The 26,290-nt window shown below is 45.5% G+C and overlaps 1 protein-coding gene across 11 annotated transcripts in view; it reads left to right on the forward strand.

The window, feature by feature from the left end:
* Window positions 1–26,290, forward strand: part of PICALM (phosphatidylinositol binding clathrin assembly protein) — a 59,853-nt gene that overhangs the window by 29,726 nt on the left and 3,837 nt on the right. For 2 of the 11 annotated variants that reach the window (XM_069969686.1, XM_069969681.1), the window contains exons 7-20: window positions 266–372; window positions 1,474–1,515; window positions 3,516–3,601; window positions 8,097–8,220; window positions 8,366–8,502; window positions 11,297–11,397; window positions 16,385–16,465; window positions 18,789–18,899; window positions 20,044–20,175; window positions 20,260–20,290; window positions 20,499–20,598; window positions 21,263–21,286; window positions 23,605–23,664; window positions 23,924–24,028. In XM_069969686.1, the coding sequence (XP_069825787.1) occupies window positions 266–372; window positions 1,474–1,515; window positions 3,516–3,601; window positions 8,097–8,220; window positions 8,366–8,502; window positions 11,297–11,397; window positions 16,385–16,465; window positions 18,789–18,899; window positions 20,044–20,175; window positions 20,260–20,290; window positions 20,499–20,598; window positions 21,263–21,286; window positions 23,605–23,664; window positions 23,924–24,028 (1,241 nt within the window). Of the gene's footprint in view, window positions 1–265; window positions 373–1,473; window positions 1,516–3,515; window positions 3,602–8,096; window positions 8,221–8,365; window positions 8,503–11,296; window positions 11,398–13,773; window positions 13,924–14,072; window positions 14,145–16,384; window positions 16,466–18,788; window positions 18,900–20,043; window positions 20,176–20,259; window positions 20,291–20,498; window positions 20,599–21,262; window positions 21,287–23,604; window positions 23,665–23,923; window positions 24,029–26,290 lie in introns of all 11 variants that reach the window. The other 9 variants (XM_069969687.1, XM_069969677.1, XM_069969678.1 and 6 more) reach the window with 9 other exon arrangements.

Genomic DNA, 26,290 nt, shown 5'->3' on the forward strand with positions numbered 1-26,290 from the left:
CTGCTGTGTCTTGTGATAGACGTCTTGTGGCTTTTGGTACAAACAGAAGCCATAATGCACCCCGCAGCATTGGGAGCAGCAGCCTCTGTGGAAGGTGAAGGATAAAGCTGTGCAGAGGAATCTAACATCGTTCCTTTCCTGGAATCTGTTCCTGATATATTTTTTTTCTTAAGTGAAACCAAACCTTTGTGTTAGCGAGATCAAGAAAAGGAAAAGTTTTTGCTATTATGTGCAGGTGGTAACTATGGATTTATTTCTCTCTTAGAAAAGTATTTTGATATGAAAAAGAACCAGTGTAAAGATGGACTGGACATCTATAAGAAGTTTCTCACTAGAATGACTCGAATCTCTGAATTTTTGAAAGTAGCAGAGGTAAGGAGGGGCGGCTGCAGGGAACAGCCATGTCTTCTAAGGGCACATGCTGATGTTCCAGAGTCCCTTCATCAAATTTTCTGGCTACTGTATTATTTCTTATCATTGAGATCAATGAATAAACTGTATACGGTGTGCTCCCCTTAGTGGTGGCAACGGGCAGACAGTCTCTGCAGTAGACTGGTAGCTCTTATAGCTATTAATATAAATTAAAGGGGTACTCCAGCGAAAATCTTTTTCTTTCAAATCAACTGATATCAGAAAGTTATATACATTTGTAATTTACTTCTATTACAAAAATCTCAAGTCTTCCCATACTTATCAGCTGCTGTATGTCATTCAGGAAATGTTGTTTTATTTTTAGTCTGACACACTGCAATCTGCTGACATCTCTGGCCGAGACAGGAATTGTCCAGACCTAGAGAGGTTTTCTATGGGGGAAAACAAAGACAGAGTTCCTGTCTCGGCCAGAGATGTCAGCAGAGAGCACTGTGTCAGACTGCAAATAATAAATTTCCTGCATGACATACAGCAGCCAATAAGTATAGGAAGATTTGAGATTTTTAAATAGAAGTAAATAACATCTATATAACTTTCTGATATCAGTTGATTTGAAAGAAATTTTCGCTGGACAACCCCTTCAAGGGGGTCCGGTGGGAAAAAATCTTTTTCAAATCAGTTGGTGTCAGAATGTTATATAGATTCGTAAATTACTATGTAAAAATCTCCAGTCTTCCAGTACTTATCAGCTGCTGTATGTCCTGCTGAAAGTGAAGTATTCCTTCCAGGCTGACAGTGCTCTCTACTGCCACCCGTGTCCGTGACAGGAACTGGCTAGAGCAGTTGATTTCAAAATTATTATTTTTTTTTTTTATTACCGGAGTGCCCCTCCGATTACAAAAAGAAAAGCATTTATTCTTTGGTCGTCAGCGATACTAGATGCCTTATGGAAACTCTTGGTGTAGTTTGTGCCCGTATCGAAACTTGGCACAAGCTCCTACAACTTGTGCTCATGTGACCGGGGCATTGTCTGTGTGTGGATGTTATGGAAGATGACAAGATGTACTCTCTCTCATGTTTTACTTCTCTTTTCTTTTGCAGCAAGTCGGGATTGACCGGGGAGATATACCAGATCTATCTCAGGTAAGGGGATAATTAACCAGGAAAAAAGGTTATTGTTTGGACGAAATGTAAGAAAACAACTTGTGTCCTGTGGTCATCCTACATTTCAATGTCAAGATATAGGCTGCATTCACACCAGACTTTGGAACACCTGGCATCATCATCTATGATGGTGCTGTGAGCTCTGAAACTGGTTAAAGTGACACTGTCCCCCCCCCCTTTTGCATTCTGACTTCTCTACACAGGTGTAATGGGTAAATTTAGCGGTTTTCATACCTTATTTTATATCATACGTCATGGTGCTTGTTCAAGTAAAAGGTGATCTTTTATCAACTGCAGATTGTGCTAAGTGGGCGGGGCTTCATGGTAACAGCGCCACTTAGCCCCGCCCACAGCTCCAACGTTGGCCCCACCCCTCATAGGCACATAGGTTCATCGTTAACCTGAAATTGTTCACCAAATTACACAGACTGATGGTCGTTAGTGATGATTGTTATTGTGATTGTTACTAAGATCGTTATTGTGATCGTTACTATGATCGTTTACTTCTTCTGATCCCAGCAAAACAATGAACAATGTGCAATTACACTGAACGATTAGTGAAAAAATGTGGAACTTGAACGAACGTGGAATTACAGCGAACGTTCAACGCTAATTTTAAGTTCAGATCTAGATCAACGACATACGAGTAATTTTTTGATTGTTGCCTGCAATTACTCAGAACGATTATTGTTTAAATTCGAACAATATAACGATTTTTCGCATGATAATTGTCCCCTGCAATAGGGCCCATAGCTACAGCTGTATAATATATAATCACAACCATCACCATTGTCCCTTTTATTCAGCTTAATCTCACTGAGATTTAGGGGATCTCCACAGTCGCTGTCACACAGGGTTTCCCCTCCAGTTTGTCTTTGGTGGTGGTGCGTTCAGCATGGGAGAATGAACCTTGTACAGATCACAGAGCAGCCAGCTGACTCACTCCTGTAATCTGCTCCATCACGGCCAGAGGAATGCGTTGGGGGAAAAAATTTTTCTCTCGACGTTTAGTGCACGTTCTCTGAAGAATTCACCCGTTCTCCCCCGTCCAGATGTCTGGGCTCCAGCTGCTCATATATGGTGCAGAGATTTCCCTCATACTCACTGAATCAATGACTGATGCCGGCAGCCGCAATATCTGCATGTGTCTGGAGGGAGAGGATACTTATTTGGCATTGAAGCCGTGGCATTACTCTGGGATATGCAATCATTCTTCACAAAAAAATAAATCTTTTACATCAGCCGGAAAGTGCTAGAAATTTATAATTTACCTCTATTGAAAAATCTCAAATCTTCCAGTGCTTATCAGCTGCTGTATGTCCTGCAGGAAGTGGTGTATTCTTTCCAGTCTGACACAGAGCTCTCTGCTGCCACTTCTGTCCATGTCAGGAACTGTCCAGAGCAGTAGCAAATCCCCATAGAAAACCTCTCCTGCTCTGGACAGTTCCTGACAAGGACAGAGGTGGCAGCAGAGAGCACTGTGTCTGTAAAGACTGGAAAGAATACATTACTTCCTACAGAACATACAGCAACTGATAAGTAGTGAAAGACTTCAGATTTTTTTTAAATAGAAGTAAATTACAAATCTCTGGCACCAGTTAATTTGACTGTTGCTTTTTTTTTTTTTTTTTTTGGGGGGGGGGGGGGGGGTGAACTACCCCTTTAAGCTTTTTCACATTGGGAAAACTAAAACTAAGAATTTCATGAAAGATGGAAAGATGAACTGATGGGCTGGATGGATGAGCTAAAGTTTCCGATGACTTTTGGCTGGTGGTGAGCTCTTAGCTGCCACCATCACCCCATTATAACCTGTCAGTGTTGGGTCATGGAGTTGGCATATCCATGTTTCTTGCCACCTTTAGCTTTTTTTGTGTTACGCCAGCCCCCGTTTATGATGCTGAATACATATGAAGTTAAATGTGAATGTCTCCCTGCCGGATGATAGTCTGACTTAGGTTTTTTTTTTTTTATCTTTACAGGCTCCAAGTAGTCTACTCGATGCCCTGGAACAACACTTAGGCTCACTGGAAGGGAAGAAAATCAAAGACTCGACGGCAGCAAGCAGGTAGACTGGCAGATAGCAGTCAGTGTCCTGGGCCCCCATGGGTTTTGTCATCTAGCTCATGGGGCGAGGTGGATGTGTCATATCTGTGAATTGTTGCTTCTCTGCCCGTTGCTTTGTCTTTGTTTTCTATTGCACTGGATATATTCATTCATTCATTCATTCATATTCACATCGTAAAAATATAATACACATCAATGGAAATCCTCCATTGTCTGCAAGTAATTGTATAAAGTAAACCATTGTAATACCAGAGCATAAGGGTGATATAGAGATCAGGGCCACTATATGGGTGTTACATCTTCCCATCAGAGATTGCTTGTCACTGAGTGTAAATGTCCCAGAGTCTAAAGCTAACTTCAGTCGCTGCTATGTATTACCGTTATGCATCCCAGCTGCTGCAGAACCTCATAGTACACACCTCAGCTGCTGCAGAACCTCATAGTACACACCTCAGCTGCTGCAGAACCTCATAGTACAAACCTCAGCTGCTGCAGAACCTCATAGTACACACCTCAGCTGCTGCAGAACCTCATAGTACAAACCTCAGCTGCAGCAGAACCTCATAGTATACACCTCAGCTGCAGCAGAACCTCATAATACACACCTCAGCTGCTGCAGAACCTCATAGTACACACCTTAGATGCTGCAGAACCTCATAGTACACACCTTAGATGCTGCAGAACCTCATAGTACACACCTTAGATGCTGCAGAACCTCATAGTACACACCTCAGCTGCTGCAGGACCTCATAATACACACCTCATCTGCAGAACCTCACGGTACACACCTCAGCTGCTGCAGGACCTCATAATACACACCTCATCTGCAGAACCTCACGGTACACACCTCAGCTGCTGCAGGACCTCATAATACACACCTCATCTGCAGAACCTCACGGTACACACCTCAGCTGCTGCAGAACCTCATAGTACACACCTCAGCTGCTGCAGAACCTCATAGTACACACCTCAGCTGCTGCAGAACCTCATAGTACAAACCTCAGCTGCTGCAGAACCTCATAGTACAAACCTCAGCTGCTGCAGAACCTCATAGTACACACCTCAGCTGCAGCAGAACCTCATAGTACACACCTCAGCTGCAGCAGAACCTCATAGTACACACCTCAGCTGCTGCAGAACCTCATAGTACACACCTCAGCTGCTGCAGAACCTCATAATACACACCTCAGCTGCTGCAGAACCTCATAGTACACACCTTAGATGCTGCAGAACCTCATAGTACACACCTCAGCTGCTGCAGGCCCTCATAGTACACACCTCAGCTGCTGCAGGCCCTCATAGTACACACCTCAGCTGCTGCAGAACCTCATAGTACACACCTCAGCTGCTGCAGAACCTCATAGTACAAACCTCAGCTGCAGCAGAACCTCACGGTACACACCTCAGCTGCTGCAGAACCTCATAACACACACCTCAGCTGCTGCAGAACCTCATAACACACACCTCAGCTGCTGCAGAACCTCACGGAACACACCTCAGCTGCTGCAGAACCTCATAATACACACCTCATCTGCTGCAGAACCTCACGGTACACACCTCAGCTGCTGCAGAACCTCACGGTACACACCTCAGCTGCTGCAGAACGTCACGGTACACACCTCAGCTGCTGCAAAACCTCACGGTACACACCTCAGCTGCTGCAGAACCTCACGGTACACACCTCAGCTGCTGCAGAACCTCACGGTACACACCTCAGCTGCTGCAGAACCTCACGGTACACACCTCAGCTGCTGCAGAATCTCAGGGTACACACCTCAGCTGCTGCAGAACGTCACGGTACACACCTCAGCTGCTGCAAAACCTCACGGTACACACCTCAGCTGCTGCAGAACCTCACGGTACACACCTCAGCTGCTGCAGAACCTCACGGTACACACCTCAGCTGCTGCAGAACCTCACGGTACACACCTCAGCTGCTGCAGAACCTCACGGTACACACCTCAGCTGCTGCAGAACCTCACGGTACACACCTCAGCTGCTGCAGAACCTCACGGTACACACCTCAGCTGCTGCAGAACCTCACGGTACACACCTCAGCTGCTGCAGAACCTCACGGTACACACCTCAGCTGCTGCAGAACCTCACGGTACACACCTCAGCTGCTGCAGAACCTCACGGTACACACCTCAGCTGCTGCAGAACCTCACGGTACACACCTCAGCTGCTGCAGAACCTCACGGTACACACCTCAGCTGCTGCAGAACCTCACGGTACACACCTCAGCTGCTGCAGAACCTCACGGTACACACCTCAGCTGCTGCAGAACCTCACGGTACACACCTCAGCTGCTGCAGAACCTCACGGTACACACCTCAGCTGCTGCAGAACCTCACGGTACACACCTCAGCTGCTGCAGAACCTCACGGTACACACCTCAGCTGCTGCAGAACCTCACGGTACACACCTCAGCTGCTGCAGAACCTCACGGTACACACCTCAGCTGCTGCAGAACCTCACGGTACACACCTCAGCTGCTGCAGAACCTCACGGTACACACCTCAGCTGCTGCAGAACCTCACGGTACACACCTCAGCTGCTGCAGAACCTCACGGTACACACCTCAGCTGCTGCAGAACCTCACGGTACACACCTCAGCTGCTGCAGAACCTCACGGTACACACCTCAGCTGCTGCAGAACCTCACGGTACACACCTCAGCTGCTGCAGAACCTCACGGTACACACCTCAGCTGCTGCAGAACCTCACGGTACACACCTCAGCTGCTGCAGAACCTCACGGTACACACCTCAGCTGCTGCAGAACCTCACGGTACACACCTCAGCTGCTGCAGAACCTCACGGTACACACCTCAGCTGCTGCAGAACCTCACGGTACACACCTCAGCTGCTGCAGAACCTCACGGTACACACCTCAGCTGCTGCAGAACCTCACGGTACACACCTCAGCTGCTGCAGAACCTCACGGTACACACCTCAGCTGCTGCAGAACCTCACGGTACACACCTCAGCTGCTGCAGAACCTCATATTACACCACATAACATTGAGGTCAGGCACCCCACACATTAAACATGACTTTTCCTCAAGGTGTCAGGCCTAGAAAGCCTCTGTGATAGATTAGTTACATAGCTAGGTGTAACTGGACTATGAGATGTTAGATTGCAGACAGCAGAAGGCTCTCATGGCAGCCCTCCAGCTCGATGCTTCATTTTGCCCTGGAGACGCCATTAGCTATGAATGTATTATGTTTTCCTGAATGGCTGGTTATCTGTAAGCTATAGCCTATTATCCTTTCCATAGAGTCTGTGTTCACAGCGAGTTAGTGCAGGAATTGATTCAGCACAGAGGACATGTTATGTGTGTTATGTACTCTGTCAGTGAGACGACATCTGGGGCGAGGGATGTCACCATACAAGAATTTTTAGTTCATTACCGATACCAGCTTTTTCCCCCCGATACTCTATACCAATTCGATACTTAATAAAGTTTGAAAAATACAAATATGATGCCCCCACATTTTTATTTATGTGACTTTTTGATTACTTTTTTTGTTACATTTCAAAGCTCAGACAATTATGCATTTAGTGATGCCAATTATGCTTCTTTTTTTACTTTTATTATGAGTTTATTTTTTAACACTTTTTTTTTTTTTAAACACTTTTAAGTTCCCCTCTAGGGACCTTTTTTTTAATCAATTATTAGTCTGGTCTATGCAGTGCTATATAGTATTGCTATAGCATTGCAAAAGGCCCCCTTCATACCTCTGTGTCAGTTTTTACTGTCAGGAAATCCTGATCAGGAGGCTTCAGAAAACCATCAGGATTTCCAGTGATCCATTTTTACCTTCAGGAAACCATTAGGGATGCCTTCAGATTTCCTGATACATCCCAACACTGGTCACCACACACATACCAGCAGTTAGTATACCATATGCACAACAACTCCCAGCATACCTTATTCTGCACAACAACTCCCAGCATGCCTTATTCTGCACAACAACTCCCAGCATGCCTTCTTGTGCATATGTGGTGGTGGTGGTTGGGGGGGGGGGGGGGGCGCATATGGGTGTTCCCTGCAATGGTTAAATGGCTGCTGGCTATTTGTAGTTGGCGCCGCAGAGAGTGGGCCGGGCAGGGGCCGGCACACAGAGAACATGGCCAGCACTCAGCTAGCCGCCCACTGTGTTCTCTGCACTATACTTTGTCAGGCTGTGCTATTACGCAATGTAACATAAAGTATGGAATACCAGGAAATCCTGGGACCGAACCATTTTTTTGCCCAGAGTATCAATATTAGTATCAGTATTTCAGTGCATTGTGCATTACTATCTGGGGCAACCACAGAGTGGGTGACTGTACCCAAGAAAAGTCTGCGAAGAGACAGCGGGGATCCCAGAGGTCAGACCCCACCAGCCATAAAGAGATAGAAAAACCCCCTTTAAATCTAATGTAAGCTATTTAAAATGTGCATCTATTCTTATTCCTGTAGAGTTTTCATATAATCTTCTATTCCCCACAGGGCGACAACACTTTCCAACGCGGTCTCATCCCTCGCAAGCACAGGTCTGTCTCTCACCAGGGTAGATGAAAGGGAAAAGCAGGCGGCTCTGGAGGAGGAGCAGGCCCGATTAAAAGCATTAAAGGTAATGTGGTGCTGTGTAAATCGCACAATGAGACGCCCACGTGAGCTGCGGAAATGCAGCCAATTCCATGCGGATAGAATCTGTGGCGTTGGCTTTTCTTTAATGTCTGTGCATTTCTTTTTATGGGGATTTTTTATTCCTCTAGGAACAGCGTCTTAAGGAGCTCTCCAAGAAACCTCACAATGCTTCCACCACCGCCTCCTCCCCCGTGTCCTCCTCGGCAGGCAGTATAAACACGACGGCCGCCATCGACCTGTTTTCCACACCTACTTCATTAAACAGGTATTTCCGATGGATTAGGAATCCACTTGGGAAAAAAAAAATTCCCAGGTGCTCTGATTCCTGGCGACAGTTGTCATTACCCACCCAGGAATCTGTATGAGAAGCAACTCAGTGTTGTATCCATGTCTTTTCCTGGGTGTGTAGTGACAGCCGCCGCTGCTGGATCCGGGTGTGGATGGATTAGCTCAGTCAGTATCCAGGATTCCAGATAAACCTCTCATCACTGCAGATCAAGATATGAAGCCTTACAGGAATTACATGTAGATTGCCTATGCCGTGTGCATTAGTTTTATTACCTTCCTCTCTTTATCTGCTGCTTATCACTTATTTGCTTTGTGACTTTCTGTTCATGCTAAAGTTCACTGATGGGAACAGTATTAACCCCTGAATGGCCACCAGTACACCGCCTGACAGACGCCAATAGGGGGGTCCTGTTCTGGGATGCTGACAACCATGGCTGTCAGTCAGGTCAGAGAGGTGACGAGGACTGTGACAAGGGAGGTTGTGGGCACAAGACGTGATCACAGACACAGTGGGTCACTAGAAGAAAGGTAGAAGGGTGGGGAAAAAATTGTTTTTAAATCACCTAGTGTCAGAAAGTAATACAGATTTGTAATGTACTTCTATTTTGAAATCTTGAATCTTCCAGTTCTTAAAGGGGTTATCCAGCTACAAAAACATGGCCACTTTTTTCCCCTCTCTTGTCTTCAGTTTGGGAGGGGTTTGCAACTCAGTTCCATTGAAGTAAACGGAGCTTAATTGCAAACCACAGCTGAACTGGAGACAAGAGAGGGGGAAAAGTGGCCATGTTTTTGTAGCGCTGCATAACACCTTTACCAGCTGCTGTATGTCCTGCAGGAAGTGGTGTATTCTTTCCAGTCTGACACAGTGCTCTCTGCTGCCACCTCTGTCCATGTCAGGAACTGTACAGAGCAGTAGCAAATCCCCATAGAAATCCTCTTCTGCTGTTCTTGACATAGACAGAGGTGGCAGCAGAGAGCACCCTTAGCCCATGTTCTATATATAATGGAAGTGATAATCCAATCACAAAGTCCTGGTTACCCAAACATGATAACTAGAGATGAGTGAACCGGGTTCGGGTTCAAGTCCATCCAAACCCAAACGTTCGGTATTTGATTAGCTGGGGCTGCTGAACTTGGATAAAGCTCTAAGGTTGTCTGGAAAACATGGATCCAGCCAATGACTATATCCATGTTTTCCACATAGCCTTAGAGCTTTATCCAACCCCAGCAGCCACCGCTAATCAAATGCCGAAAGTTCGGGTTCGGATCGACTCGAGCATGCTCCAGGTTCGCTCATCTCTAATGATAACCTCTTTTCGTATTAATATCCTTCATAATCATCAAAGTTTTTGACTCCTAAAATCATCTGGCACTGACCTCGCATCGCTACATGGAATAGCGATGCACGGTTGGTGCCCGAGGATTTCACAAGCACCATGCCTTACCTAAGCATGATGCAGGTCTTCTCCTGCGTTCCTCTTCCTCCCGGTCCCGTGCCCAGCAGTAGCTTCAGAGCGGCCTGTCTTAGCTGACAGACCGCTCAGCCAATCACTGGCCACGGTGGTCCTGGCCAGTGATTGGCTGAGGGGTCTGCTGCTGCATGCAGGACCGGGAGGAAGGAGGAGTGCAGGAGAAGACCTGCAACATGTGTAGGTAATGTATGGTGTTTAAAACAAGGGCTGCAAGGACATTGGTAACGATGTCCCTGCAGCCCTTGCTAAACGATTATTGGGCCGTGGAATAGGCCTAGCAAACGAGTGGCGATCTAGCAGATTGGCGCTCGTTTACATTATTGATCGGGCCCCCATCGGCCCGTGGAATAGGACCCTTACAGTACAAGCGAATCCCTCAATCCAATTCTCAAGGAGAGTGACAGTCAGTTTTGCCTTGATAAAGTAGTACCGCTTTGTTGTTCCAATTCCCAGACTTTTCCAGGGAAACTTAAAGGGGTTGGCTATTTCATAGTAAAATTGCTCAGTATACAGTATTAGTGTACTCACTGTATATACTGACAGCAGCTCCCTGTGTACCTCATAGAGCTAATATCAGACTCCCCTCCTCCAGGCTGAGCTGCCCTGCTCTGTGGTGTTTTGGTCCATAAGATTGCTTACACGGAGGAGCATGTGACCATGCCCCGCCCCCCAGTGTCTACCACTAAGCCTGTATATGTCTATGGTGGACACTGGGGGGGGGGCATGGTCACATGCTCCTCCATTTCGGCCATTTTATGGACTGAAACAAAACAGAGCAGGACAGCACAGCCTGGAGGAGGGGAGTCTGATTTTAGCTCTATGAGGTACACAGGGAGCTGCTGTCAGTATATACAGTGAGTACACTTACTTTACTTTGTACTGACCTATTTTACTATAAAGTGGCCAACCCCTTTAAGCTTTGGAATAGCAGGAAGTTGCAAACAAGTTGCAGTTGCACATTACTCTCATTGGTGTCAATGAGTGCAGGGTCTTGTGCGGCAGCATTCACTAACATTACGTGCGATGTCACAAGACCAGGAGCCACTGATGGTTCCTCATCTTTACATGTCCTAGCTCAATGCTGACCATCATGACTGGCATATAAAGGTCTGTTCTGGAGACGGATTTTTCAGTGACATTGGGCATGGGATTGCTGCCAGTGTATTATTTCATTACAAAAAATAATGATGCCTGGAAGCCGTGTAGGTTGTGTCTGAGCCTGGCCGCCGCAGATGAGATGTTTGTGTGGGCTGAGGGTAATAGCACAGACATAACAGCGCTTGTACTTTCTTTTCTCAGCAGTTCCAAGCTGCCAAATGACTTGCTTGACATGCAGCCAAGTTTCCAGCCAGCTGTTCATCCGCTGAGCGCCGTGCCACCAGTAGCAAGTACATGGGGAGGTAAGGACCGCGCCTGAATGGTATACTGCCGGCAGGAATTTCCCTAAGCCTGGAGCGTGCTGTAATGTAAATCCTTACATGTTCCTTTAGAAGCACGAAGGCTTTTCAGTATTATTCACTGTTCTAGGTGTATAGAGGAGCAGGTACAGGAGATCGGCTCTGTAAAGTAATAATTGTCACGTGACATTGTTGTCCTTATGTCATGGGAAGCAATGATTGGCTATGGTGAATAACAGCAGGTGCAATCTCTTTTTGTGTTCATGGAAAGTTTCATTTTTTATTTTATTGAACTGAATTGAAAGAATGTGAGAAACTCTACTTGGTTCAACTTGGGACATGGCTATGGAAACCATTGCTTTTAGTCTCCAACTTTGTACAAACTTTAGGGAATAGCCACCTCAGTAACACTTCCAGACTCACTCATGTGACACTCAGCACTGTAGACCCTCCAGTTTTAATGTTAGTTGGGATCCCACCTTTAGGATTTCCCTTAATCTTGCATTCAGCAGGTAACATACACATATTGCTATATACTGGTCCTGCACCAGACCTTGGTGGTGTTATTATTACCTTTCTCTATAAGCAGGGCTAGGTTAGAGGTTAGAGGATAGGGAAAGGCCATCTTTAGATACGTAGGAATCACACAAATCCTTCTTTTCTTCATGCACTTGAAGCCTAGCTTAGCGTGCACCTGTCACAGAGATATATCAAAAGTTTTTATAGGTCAGGGGTGTGTTTAGACCCGGCCTAGCACTTCTCTCTCCGCTCTGTATTAATGTGAGCTAGACATCCCCATAGACTAAAACACTATTACAAGGGCGATGAGGAGAGCAAGCCTGCTCCTCGTTCCCCCACCTGCTGCCGGCCCTATTACCGTATTTTCCGGTGTATAAGACGACTTTTTAACAACAAAAAAATCTTGGAACCAAACATTTAACTTACCTGGGGCCCGTTCCTGGCATCGGTGCACCTCCGGTACCGTTCCCTGCGCAGGCCAGAGACTGAGATCGCCGAACCTCTCCCGGGCAGCCAAGTGTCTCATCGGAGAGGCTTGGAGACTCTCTGCTGCTGGGAGAGCTTCGGGAGAATGAGAGAGGCACCAGAAGTTCCCGAAGCTCTCCCAGCAGCAGAGAGTCTTTGAGCCTCTCCGATGAGACACTTGGCTGCCCGGGAGAAGTTCGGAGATCTCCGGCGCAGGTAGTGTACGTCACACTGCCTGCGACGGGAATGGTACAAGAAGAGCGCCGATGCCAAGAACTGGCCCCAGGTGAGTTAAATGTTTTTATTTATTTTTTTTTTATTTAGCTGCCGTTAACCCTTGCTGTATTTTGCAGTGTATAAGGAGAACCCCTGACAATCTTCTTAAAAGTCAGGGGTTGTCTTATACGCCCAGTCGCTTTATGGCTGGGTTTACACTACGTATATTTCAGTCAGTATTGTGGTCCTCATATTGCAACCAAAACCAGGAGTAGATTAAAAACACAGAAAGGCTCTGTTCACACAATGGTGAAACTGAGTGGATGGCCGCCATATAACAGTAAATAACGGCCATTATTTCAATATAACAGCCGTTGTTTTAAAATAACAGCAAATATTTGCCATTATATGGCGGCCATCCACTCAATTTCAACATTGTGTGAACAGAGCCTTTCTGTGTTTTTAATCCACTCCTGGTTTTGGTTGCAATATGAGGACCACAATACTGACTGAAATATACGTAGTGTGAACCCAGCCTATATGTCAGAAAATACGGAACATACGCCAACAACGAGCAAGAGCCGGGGCAGATGAGGGGGGCTGGTCGGCCGATTGTCAGATCGTCTGGGAAGCCCATACACGTTAATGAGATGGAGCCTTGAGAGAACACGCTAAGCACTGACCGTTCTTATGATCAGTCAGGATCAGAGCAGCCCCCAACCAATCAAAATTTTTACATATGTCTCATCTCAAGTTTTTTTTTATTCTTTTTGACAGCGCCCCTTTAAATGGGTTTCCTATAGGAAATGTTGCCCACCTTTCTGTAATGGGTGTTCTCCTTACATCGTCCAATTCCTGCAGGATTGTGGGCAGTAAGGTTGGCAGCTGAATAGGGGATTTGCTTGTATTGGAGGTGGAGATACTTTAAAAGGGGGGGGGGTGTTCACCAGCGGAAGGTTTGTTGTTTACTTGCATTCATCTGCATGGAGCCTATAGTAATCCATGTGTATATAGCAGACACAACCATCCTCACTCGTCTGCAGTAAGTCTGACCAATGTGAATATCCCCCGATCTGTGCAATTGACTTTCTTGCTAACATTTTGTTTTATGGTTTTTCCTCTAACCTTTCTTCTCTCTGCTTCTTCTAACCTGTCCTGTCTGTGAATGGGGGTGCGCAGATCCCTTCACTTCTGAAGCTGCCGATGAGTCTATCACAAACCTTAATCCTTTCCTCAGTAAACCTAGCGATGGGGCCCATCTACCTGTTAAAACTCCTGATACGGCCAGTTTCACAGCTAAGACTCCTCCTAACCATGACATATTTATTGGTAAAGTACCCTTCACTCTATATCCATCCGCTTAGTAGCTCCGGTTATATCTGTAAAGACCCCCCCACCCACCACCCCGGTCCCACTCCTCTCACTTTAGTTTAGGTGCTGATCGTAGTCTCAAGTCTAAATTGTCTCTGGTTCTTTAGATCGCACCAATCCGTTCACTGAGCCGTTCGAGTCTCATATGTATGGTCGTGGAGTAAGCCGATCGAATTCAGGTATATAGAGACCTGTATCCTGTGGGGTTATATGACCTCTGGCTTTCCAGCATCCCCCACCCTTATTCCTTACAACACAAGTAGGGATAGCAGTAGTCCCCTGGTAAAGTCTGCCCAGTCCTGATGTTGTGGAATAACCTGACACTTGTGCATATCTGATATACATGAGCCTTGGTGGGATCATTTAGCAATTTGCCATCCATTAGTTTGCATTGGTTATCGGTTTTCCCATTGCTTTCGCAGTCTGACGCGCATGAGGATGTATTGGCTAGTGTTTTTCCCGTTTGCTTTTTATAGTCGTATGGGTGAGATTCTTCTTCCTGCTACTTCTATGCAGGAACCTGGGGTCTGAGAGCTATAGTACATTGTGCTATATACACACCCAGGGGAATGTCTACGCGTCCGGGTCACAGATAAAAGGAACCATCCGAAATCAGAGAAGGGGGTGGTGGGTTTATTTCATTTGCTTTTCTGCCAAGAATGTGTCATCCTTCACTGTGATATAACTTGTACTGATTTTGCGTATACTCCAGAGCTGCACTCACTATTCTGCTGGTGGGGTCACTGTGTACATACATTACATTACTTATCCTGTACTGATACTGAGTTACATCCTGTATTATACTCCAGAGCTGCACTCACTATTCTGCTGGTGGGGTCACTGTGTACATACATTACATTACTGATCCTGTACTGAGTTACATCCTGCATTATATTCCAGAGCTGCACTCACTATTCTGCTGGTGGGGTCACTGTGTACATACATTACATTACTTATCCTGTACTGATACTGAGTTACATCCTGTATTATACTCCAGAGCTGCACTCACTATTCTGCTAGTGGGGTCACTGTGTACATACATTACTGATCCTGTACTGATCCTGAGTTACATCCTGTATTATACTCCAGAGCTGCACTCACTTTTCTGCTGGTGGGGTCACTGTGTACATACATTACTGATCCTGTACTGATCCTGAGTTACATCCTGTCTTATACTCCAGATCTGCACTCACTATTCTGCTGGTGGGGTCACTGTGTATGTACATTACATTGCATATCCTATACTGATGCTTCATTGACAATTTCTCCAGACTTCAGAGCTGTAATCTTCTTTCTTGCACTGTAAATCATGTTTACCCTCCTCACTATAATCATTAGGTGTAATAAATAGTAATAACCCTTCCATATAAAGGAGCACAGCTAAGGCTTAGGAGTTGATCTATCCATCCACTTGTAGAGTTATGGAGGAAGCTGTCTGCAGTGACGCTGTCCCTTTAAAGTGTCACTGTCGTTCATTTTTTTTTTTTTTGCAGAAATCAATAGTCGAGGAGATTTTAAGAAACTTTGTATTTGGGTTTATTGGGCAAATATGCCATTATCTGCATTGAAAAAGCCTTTCCCCAGGTTGCCCCCCCCCCCCCCCCACAACTCTCATTCACTGCTCATTTTCGGGAAATCTCAACTCTTTTGCATCAGTTGAGCCCTGTGTTACCTATAGAGAGGGGAGGGAGGAGGAGGGAGATTAGTCGACAGCAGAGAACAAAGGATTACACAGCTGGACCTGTGCGAAAGCCGGTATTCAGAGGTCAGAGAGGTCAGTCCTGACTTCAGAGGAGATAGCCCGGTGATGTAGCTGTAAATTAACTCTTTGTTTTCCTGTTTTGGTGCCTCATCTCCCTCCACCCCTCCCCTCTCCATAGAGAACCATGAAGACGGGGGGGGGGGGAGAGCTTCAAACTGTTTTTTCATAATCAAAATGCATTTTTCTGCTAATAAACCCAATTACAAAGCTTCTTAAAATCGCCTGTACTATTAAAAATTAAACAACGGTTACACTTTAAGTCATTCCGATGTTTTTCGTGTTACATGTAGAGAAGGTGGGATCCCCATGTAATAAGACGTTCATCACTTAGACACTCTCCAGATCTCTGCTCGCTGTCTGTGACCGCTCATGTTCTTACACCTGGTACTTAGATCTTACAGCTTGGAATAGGCTGGACTGCAGGCTAACACATTGTAACAGAATCTCCCCACTGTTTATTTGTAACATGTAAAATGTATATTAGATCATTGCAAAGTTTCCATTTCATGTTGCATAGATCCAGAAACCCCCTTATGTGTCCCCCGGGTCTACAGCTAAGTGTGTCACATCCATTCTACCATTGGTCGGTGTGTGTGATACGCGTTGCATGTTCGGGCTTTGCCTACTAACGCTTCTCCTTCTCACCTGAAATAACAGATTCCTTCTGTGGGCCTCAAGTCTATCCTAACGCTTCCCATTACCATACAGAACCCTCTACAGTAGCTGGCCTATATGGAGGTAGGTAACCAGACGACTTGGTGACAATCCAATATCCACAGTACTGTGGTGTCATAAGATAAACCCCTCACTGATGGTAGAGAGAATTTCCCTCGCAAAGCTGGGGGTACACTAGCTTAAAGGGGTTATACAGGATTAGGACCCTATTACACGGGACGATTAGCGTGCGAAAAATCGTTATGCCGTTCGAATTTAAGCAATAATCATTCTGTGTAATTGCAGGCAACGAAAAATCGTTCGTATGTCGTTGATTTAGATCTGGACCTAAAATTATCCTTAATCGTTCGCTGTAATTTCACATTCGTTCGCTCAAGTTCCTTTATTCACTAATCGTTCAGTGTATCAAGGAGTAAACGATCAAAGTAATCGTTCAGGAGTAAACGATCAAAGTAACAATTGTATCTTACGACTATCGTTCTGTGTAATATGGTGAACGATCTCATTTGCTATCGTTAGTCGTTATTCGTTAAAAATCGCTCTGTGTAATAGGACCCTTTTGAAAAAACACAGCTACTTTCTTGCAAAAACAGCACCACCCCTGTTCTCAGGTTATGTGTGGTATTACAATCCAGCTTCATTCACTTTAATGGGACTGATCTGCAAAACCACACGCCAACTGAGGACAGGAGAGGTGCTGTTTCCTAAAGAAAGCAGCCATGTTTTTCTAAGCCCGGAGCTGCTGGCAGACACCTCCAGTGGGGCATACCAAAGAACATACCAGATTCTTCTTCACTTTACGGCACTGCTGTCTGGTGAGACTCTGGATACACCAATACACATTAGATCAGGAGTAAGGAACCTTGGCCTTCCAGCTGTTGCAAAACTACAACTACCATCATGCACGGACAGCCAAAGCTAAAGCTTTGGCTGTCCATTCATGATGGAAGTTGTAGTTTTGCAACAGCTGGGGAGCCAAGGTTCCCTACCCCTGCATTAGATGGTCAGCCAGTCTAGGTTTGACCGTACCTATAGCTATATTACCCGATTGCCCCTATAAAATATTGAAGATTCTGCCGTATCCGCTATGCTCAGGATAGGTGATATCTAGCTGATAGGAGCGGAATCTGGCTGCTGGGACTCCCACCCATCGTGGATGGAGATCTCTTGCCTCCTGCTTGAATGGAGCGACCGCTCACTTTATACGGGACTATACTACAACATGGTGCAGTGTTCAGACGTCTCCTACAAAGTGAATGGAGTAGATCCCGAGCGCACACAACTGCTTCATTCACTCAGCAGCCATCCCGTTGGTCCAACCCCTCCCCCCCCCCCCCACCAACCAGATGCTTATCCTAAGGATATGTGATAAGTATTAATCCTGAGATAACCCCTTTAAGTGATCTCATCATCTATCTATCTATCTGATGAATTATAGATCATTGTGATGTCACGTTACACGCTGCAGGGCGTCTGTCTCCGATAGCAGGATAGAGCCCGCTCAGCCTCCTGTTATACGGTAGCTGAATGCTCACTTGTTGGCAGCTGCTCCCCTTCGCCGTGATGCATGAAGGGAAGATACCGAGCGAATTGTCTGTGTGTGTGAATGAGTCCTGGCAGAGGTTCAGCCCCGGCTTATGGCTGTAAATAGATCAGCCTTTCCAGGTCTCTGTTAAGAAAAAACACAGACTTTTTAGAAGACACACAACTATTAGTCATTAAATGAAGACGCCATTAACCCCTTAGCTTCTATGTCTTGTGAGAATTTGATAATGGTTTAGAAAGGCTTAGAAAGACATGGCCACTTTCTTACAGCGACAGCACCACTCTTGTCCTCAGTTGGGTGTGAGGTTGTGCAGCACAGTTCATTGAAGTGAATGGAACTGTATAGTGATACCACACACAACCTGAGGACAGGGGTGGCGTTGTTCTTTTTGGGTTGCATTAGAGCTTTGACTCTTAAGGAGCGCTGCATCTGGGTCTTCAGCCTCATAGTAAGTGGTGGTCTTGAAACATGATAAAAATTAAAACGACTGTATTTGTGCAAGTTTATATTACATGAGTGTCAAGCAGGGACGGGGAACCTTCGGCCCTCCAGCTGTTGCAAAACTACAATTCCCATCTAAAGCTTCGGCTGTCCAGGCATGATGGGAATTGTAGTTTTGCAACAGCTGGAGGGGCGAAGGTTCCCCGTCCCTGCTGGAAAGACTGTGATATCGCTTTACCCTCTTTAGACTCCATGCTTGGATGGTAACCTGGTAAGCTGCTGTAATGTCAACCGTATTGACCAGCAATAAGCCTTTTCAGATACAAGACGTCATTAGTGAAGTAGAGAACAAACCAGAGGATAAATAAGGGACTGATGTGCTGCCATCTTGTTTTGCAGGGTTTACACCATCTCTAGCTGTTCAACCACAGACCTCTGGTGGCCTTAATGTCGACTTCGATTCTGTTTTTGGCAACAAGTCTCCCACTAACATCAATGTAGATCCTAGTGGTAAGAGCTGAATGTCATGTATCTGTAATAGGGACAATCCTGACAACCACTGGATGGCCCTGAACCTGACTGATATCTGGGGGTCTCAGCTGTAAAGCCAAGCTCCTGCCCGTTCCTCAGATCAGTCCACACTGGTTCCTATTAGAAATGCACAGAATTTGCTTTGTACACTTGGAATATAGTTGGGGGGGGGGGGGGGGCTACATAGGCTTAGAAAAGCATGGCGCCGCCCCTTTCCATAGGTTTTGTCTGGTTTTGCAGCTTTCTCTTATTCACTACTAGGGAGCAGAGCTGCAAAACCTGACTCAGCCAATGGATATATCGCAGATTCTGTAGGAGAGCCATGTTTTTCTGATTTTCTTCAACCTCTTCAGAAAGTTTAAAGCGTCTTTTGTATAAGTGATTTTAAGAAACTCTATAATAGGTTTTATTAGGCAAAAAAAGCCTCTTTCTGTACTTAAAAAGCAATTTCCCAGCCTCCCCCCTCACTTCTTATTTGTGCATTATCAGACAAAGCTGTCTTCATTACAGAGAAGCCAGTGAAGACTGGTTCTGCTGGGTCCATTATATCCTATGGAGGGGGGAGGGGCCAAGGGAAATGAGAGAGCAGGAAGAGGAGACATGAAGGTCAGCTGTTTGTAGACTGTCTGGGCACCTAAAACACTGGATTCAGAGGTCAGATAGGTCAGTGCTTATCTAGGAACTTGCTGAGAGAAGATTGCAGGGTGCTGTGCTGTGCAGGACTGCTCTGTGCTCACTCCTCTCAGCCCCTCCCCTCTCCATAGACACATAATGGACAAAGAAATCCTGCTTCTTCTGAAGTCGGGGGGAGCTAGGAAACAGCTTTTTCAGTACTGAAGGAAACACTTTTGGTAAATATAACCTATTACAGAGTTTCTTAAAATCGCTTGTACTATAGATATTTATTGTTTTCAGAAAAATGTCCCTGAAATGACAGTTCCGCTTGAAGGGCTTTACGTAATGTCCAAGTCATTTTGTAAAACTTTTGACACGTCATAGAGACGTTAAAAGAGGAGCACTTAGCCGAGAGCTTCTCCCTGTTTATTCTAGCGACCTTTAATAAGGATTCTTTGCATAGGACGTTGTAGCATTTTAATGTATAACCTTGTAATTTTGTGTCAAGGTTTCGAGGACATGGGAGGCCTGCTGAAGCCGACCGTATCGTCTCAAAATCAGAGCATCCCCTTGTCCAAAATCCCACCCGGCAAGCTGGTGTCTGATGACCTGGACTCCTCCCTGGCCAACCTTGTGGGCAGTGAGTATGGTGAACTTATAGTTATCATGTTGAACTTATAGTTATCCGATTTTCTCAGCTCATTCGCCTCTGTTTCTCCTATAGATCTGGGTATCGGCAATGGGACAGCAAAAAAGTGAGTGAGGTTTTATTTACAGAGGAAATTTAATGGTTATACGACTTGGTTATAGGATTTGGCGGACTTCATATGGACTTCATAGATTACATTATATGATCGATTTTATATATATATATATATATATATATATATATATATATTTATTATAGTAATTATTATTATTACTACTATTATTATTTTACTTATTTATTTTTTATGACTTTAGTGACGTTTACTGGAGTCAGCCCGGAGAAAAGAAACTAACAGGAGGGACCAATTGGCAGCCAAAAGTGGCTCCAACCACAACCTGGAACCCGGCCACTCTGGTAAGCAGCCACCTGGGCACATAGGGCCAGAGTTACCTTGCTCTAACCCCCCCTAAATGTAGGAATGCAAATCCTTAAAGTGAATGTCCATCCACAAAGCTGGGATTAAAAAAAAAATAGTTGAACATTTGCACATGATATGGAAAGCCTTATCCTACAGCAGGCACGTTCTCTTGCTCTGCACTACTTTGGGGTTACTCTTTATTCCCTTATATCATGGAAGGGAACTGTTGCAAAACTACAATTCCCATCATGCCTGCATAGCAAAAGCCTTTGGTTGTCCAGGCATGATGGGAATAGTAGTTTTGCAACAGCTGTCGAGCAGATGTGGTAGGTAAATCCACATGAAGGGAATATAAACCTGCCTGGGATAAACATACCTCTATCCTAATGATATTAGGGTGGACTAGATGGACCAGGTGGTCTTTCCCAACAATGGTACGTATCAGCCTGGTGTTTTTATGGCCTATATTGGCTGCCTGCTACTATATGTATGATCCCTCTGGAGTCCCAGGAAACTCTTCCCATAAAAAAACCTCTCCTGCCCCTCCCCCGGCCCTTTATTACTGTCTGTATCAATGTCTGTATGGTTCTGTGTAAGTTTGTCTTCTAATCTTGTGTTATTGCATTGTATAACCGTTCGTCTCGATGACCCATAAAACAGAATGGCATGCATTTCCCACCATACGTAAGTTAAACCAAAGAAAAAAAAGCCTCTCTGCTTTCATCTGGCATGCAGTTGTGATTAACCCTTTGCTGCGGTGCGCCGGCGCCTCACACTAATCACGGTTTGGTTGTGTGTAAGGAGACGTGACTCCTCCGGTGCGCCCTGCATCCTTCACTAATGGCATGGAGTGTGGCCTCCCGATTCCTCCCGCTTCTTCTGGCTTGGTCGCGGAGCTAACCTCTGAGCTATGGGAGACTGGCTGAGAACTGTCAATCATCTCCTCTGCAGTCATGATGGTTTCTGCATGACCCTTCCTTACCTTCTTGTTTGTTGTCATTTTTGCTCTGTTTGGGAGCTGCCGTGCTGAGCGTAAATGTCTGATCTATCTCTGTATATCAAAGTTAGTGGTCAGAGCTTTTTTTTTTTTTCCTCTCAGTGCCTATGTAGACAGGTTGCATATTGAAGTCAATTATAACACTGTGTGGTGAGCTCCCCCTAGTGATGGCTAAAGGCAGTTTTCCATCCATTTAAATCAGGGCTGGGAAACCTTCGGCCCTCCAGCTGTTGCAAAACTACATCTCCCATCATGCCTGGACAGCCAGAGGCTGTCCATACATGATGGGAGTTGTAGTTTCGCTACAGCTGGACGGCTGAAGGTTCTCCAGCCCGTATTTAAATAAAATGTATCCCCTGTATATGTTTCTGATTGGCAGAGAGCCCTATCTTGTCCCCCGAATGTCCTTACAAATTGCAGAGCACTGTACTCTGTTATATTCAGCAGCCTCATAGCAAGTGAGTGACGTAGTAACCAAGAGAGATAGAAAACTTGTTTTTTAGGTGACTGCAGTTTCGAACAACTACCGTAAAGTTATAGATGGTCTCAATGCTCACACAGCATATGGCAATGTAAGCAGTTCTCTAGCTGACCGTTTACCTTTAGGGTGACTTCACATGTAACAGATCCGCAGCGGATTTCACGCTGCGAATTTGCAGCAAAATCCGCTGCGTGTCCAGTGCCATTCATCCCTATGAGAGCACATACTGGCAGCGGGATTGACATCCTGCTGTGAGTATGTGCGTAAACCGCCCGCAGCCGAGAGCATACATTACCTGCTCTGGTGACGCGGCTGCATGTGGGGCTCCCGTCTCCGTTCCTGCTCAGCCAATCAGTGCACGACAGGCAGGACATCCTTATACAGATAAGGCTAAGTTCACACCTGTGTCAGAGCTCCATTGAGGAGGGATTGTAGCCACATGGTTCGTTGCATTATTGGGTGCCAAAACAGTGTGCGGTCATCATGTTGTAGTAAATCATATATTATAGATTAGCTATTCTTGAACATTTTTGAGTGTTTTCCAATGAGGCTACTGCATTTGCCTACCAGGTCTTTGGGCAGCACAGCATAAGCAAATCCTTATAGAAAACCTCTCCTGCTGTGGACAGTTCCTGACATGGACAGAGGTGGCAGCAGAGAGCAGACTGGAAAGAATATACCACCTCCTGCAGTGCATACAGCAGCTGACAAGTACTGGAAGATTATTTTTTTTAGAAGTAATTTACAGATCTATATAACTTTCTGGCAGCAGTTCTCTGGTGTACCCCTTTTAAGCTTTTATACTGGGAGTCTGACCTGTTACTCCTTGTTCAGAGATATGTTGCAACGGATCTCCTGTTGTAATAATCATGTTTGCGATGACGTTTCTTCTGTGTAGACCTGAGAAGATGCATTAGAAAGCCTTTGGTACTAGTTATCTATGTGGCATTTTGCCCAATATTGTGCACGGCTGGGATATGGCGGTAGATGGGTGCTGCTCCTAACCCAGTGAACATGGTGGTGCTCATGGTTCCTATATTCCCTTCTCCCATACCCTATAAGCTGACTCCTCAAGTTTGTTGTGTCAGACATTGCTGGGCGTCCCCGGCCGTCTATACACTCTCTGACATAACTTGTTATCTCTGCTACAACAACATGGTTGCTGTATAGGATCTGACCTTTTGCAGCTGCTGCGCTCTGACACAAGAAGTCTTTTCAGCATCAGCATAAATAAAAAAAAAAATAAAAAATCACTTGCGGGAAATGGCGGCTTCCAGCTCGTCCTTTAATAATTGAGTGTGGCGTCTCCGATGGCTGTTGATTCAGCCTCCCGGGAATGGATTTTCCTTACTTTTGGCTTGTGATTCACTCTCTGAGCACAAATCACTTCTTCTGAGGAGCCATCACTTCTTGCTTTGGGTCTCCAGCACTGCATGGCCACAAAGCAATGGCCGATTGATTCAACGCTTAGCCCATAGTACTGCAGCTTCCTGGCTTCTAACATGCATTGTGTTTTATTACCAGGCTCCACCAATAATGGCGTATCCAGCTACAACGCCCACAGGGATCACAGCATTTGGAATGGTAAGGGTGGTCTGGTGTGAACATGAGAAAACACAGGTCTCTTCTTATATTGGCCTGTAAGTCACATCGTAGTCTGGGTTGGGGGACCATTGCCTTCTTGTGAGTGGGATTTCTAGAATGGATCAATGATTGGTTTTAATGGTTTTAAGTTATTCTCCAATTACACCCAATGCAAATACAGTTAGCAGTGAGGAGAGCATTGTGGGAATTTTGCGGTCTAACAGGAGGCCAAGCTAAACTCCATCTTTTTGTTTTGTAGCCTCCACAGATGGGACCGGTACCTGTAATACCACAGCAAGCATTGATATACAACCAGCCTGTTATGAGACCACCTAATCCCTTTGGCCCTGTATCAGGAGCACAGGTGGGTCCTGCCTTGTATCGCATCATCACACTTGCTGGTGCTGCCTATAGATACGGATAGTATTCTGTCATGTAGGGATCATGATTTCCCTTCAGATGGAGGGTACTGTAACATCAACATCAGACTACAGAGGCTTAGTTTGTAGTCTGTTACCATGGAGACACATAATTGTTTAGTAGCATTTACAGATTTATGATTATAGATTTGCTGTGTTTTATTGTAGGTGCATTTATTTTACATAGTCAAAGGGGGATTACCACCTGGACATATCCACTGAATATGCCATAAATAGGATTAGATGCAGACCCCACCTTATGGACCTGCATCTATCCTGAGATTGAGGCCCCCCTAAGGCAGAACGGCCTGCTACACAGTTTACATAATCCCCCATATAGGTTAAGAGAAGTTGGGCGTGTCTAGAAGGAAATATTACTTCAAAGGAAATCCTCTTGTTCTGTGTCTTCAGCTCCTTTGCAGCCCCCTGTATCTCCATGGTAACAGACTACAAACTGGGCCTCTGTAGTCTGATCCTGCAATCACACTTTCCTCTATCTCTTCCAGATGTGAGATCTTCACGGCATGTGCCGTCAATATGCTTGGGATGCTAAAATAGGAATATCCCTTTATGTAACCTTGTTGATGGACGTCCCTTAATACGTCCTTAATGCAAAGTCTCCGTGTAAAAACCTAGCAATGTAGGGAGTAAAGCTTGAAGCTTTGGTGTGAAGCATTACATGCCATAGCTCTTACTGCTGTCCTATATGTGGTAGGGGATCTCTTGGGCCCCTCGTCTAGGTGCAGCCATCAGTGTACATGCAGCTGTTGATCATATTCTTCTCTGTGCCCCGGCCATATTTATACCCACAGTCATATGTGAGCCCTTAATCCCGGCTTATCTGATGCTGTTTTTGCATTTTTAATCTTTTATTTCATTAGATGGGAGGTCATAGAAAGACATACGCGGCTCCACCAGCTCATCCCAGCTAATCCCCCTCCTCATTTGTACAAATAGAGAGAAGGATGATTGTCAGTCTCTGTGTGATCTCTATCATTACATTGGGGAGTCTGTGCTGTGGCCCAGGCCCTTTGTGTGTGTGTGTCAGCCTGGGGAATAGCTGCATTGTGGGATACTGGGGCTCACACTGCATCCTCTGTACTTGCTCGCTCCTATTCTCACTCAGACCTTTATTGATGCTAACAGTTGTTGGACCCTCGCCCGCTTATTCTTAGGTTTTAGTGAAGGCGAGACATAGCAGCTCGAATTGGTGCCAGCTACTTCTATACACTTATCTGGTTTTATCTAGAAACTTACCAGCGCTTGGCATCGTACATTTTAGTTGTGATAAATTTCATGTAGGATATATGCTGCAGTGAGTCCCATATAATTCTCTTGGGGTATACTCACATGTAGGGGTAAATGCTGCAGTGCATCCTGTACCATCATATTGGGGTATGCTCACATGTAGGATATATGCTGCAGTGCATCCTGTACCATCATATTGGGGTATGCTCACATGTAGGATATATGCTGCAGTGCATCCTGTACCATCATATTGGGGTATGCTCACATGTAGGATATATGCTGCAGTGCATCCTGTACCATCATATTGGGGTATGCTCACATGTAGGATATATGCTGCAGTGCATCCTGTACCATCATATTGGGGTATGCTCACATGTAGGATATATGCTGCAGTGCATCCTGTACCATCATATTGGGGTATGCTCACATGTAGGATATATGCTGCAGTGCATCCTGTACCATCATATTGGGGTATGCTCACATGTAGGATATATGCTGCAGTGCATCCTGTACCATCATATTGGGGTATGCTCACATGTAGGATATATGCTGCAGTGCATCCTGTACCATCATTTTGGGGTAGCTTCATGTGTAGGGGTATATGCTGCAGTGAGTCCTGTATTATCATCCTGGGGTATACTCACGTGTAGTGCATATGCTGCAGTGAGTCCCATATAATTCTCTTGGGGTATACTCACATGTAGGGTATATGCTGCAGTGCATCCTGTACCATCATATTGGGGTATGCTCACATGTAGGATATTTACTGCAGTGCATCCTGTACCATTATCTTAGGGTATGCTCACATAGGATATATGCTGCAGTGAGTCCCGTATGATCATCTTGAGGTATCCTCACGTGTAGAGTATATGCTGCAGTGTTGTCCTGTACCATCGTCTTGGGGGTATACTTGCATGTAGTGCATATGCTGCAGTGAGTCCCATATAATTCTCTTGGGG

The sequence above is a fragment of the Dendropsophus ebraccatus genome, chromosome 5 (assembly GCF_027789765.1).
Source record: "Dendropsophus ebraccatus isolate aDenEbr1 chromosome 5, aDenEbr1.pat, whole genome shotgun sequence".
In the NCBI taxonomy this organism is placed as follows: domain Eukaryota; kingdom Metazoa; phylum Chordata; class Amphibia; order Anura; family Hylidae; genus Dendropsophus; species Dendropsophus ebraccatus.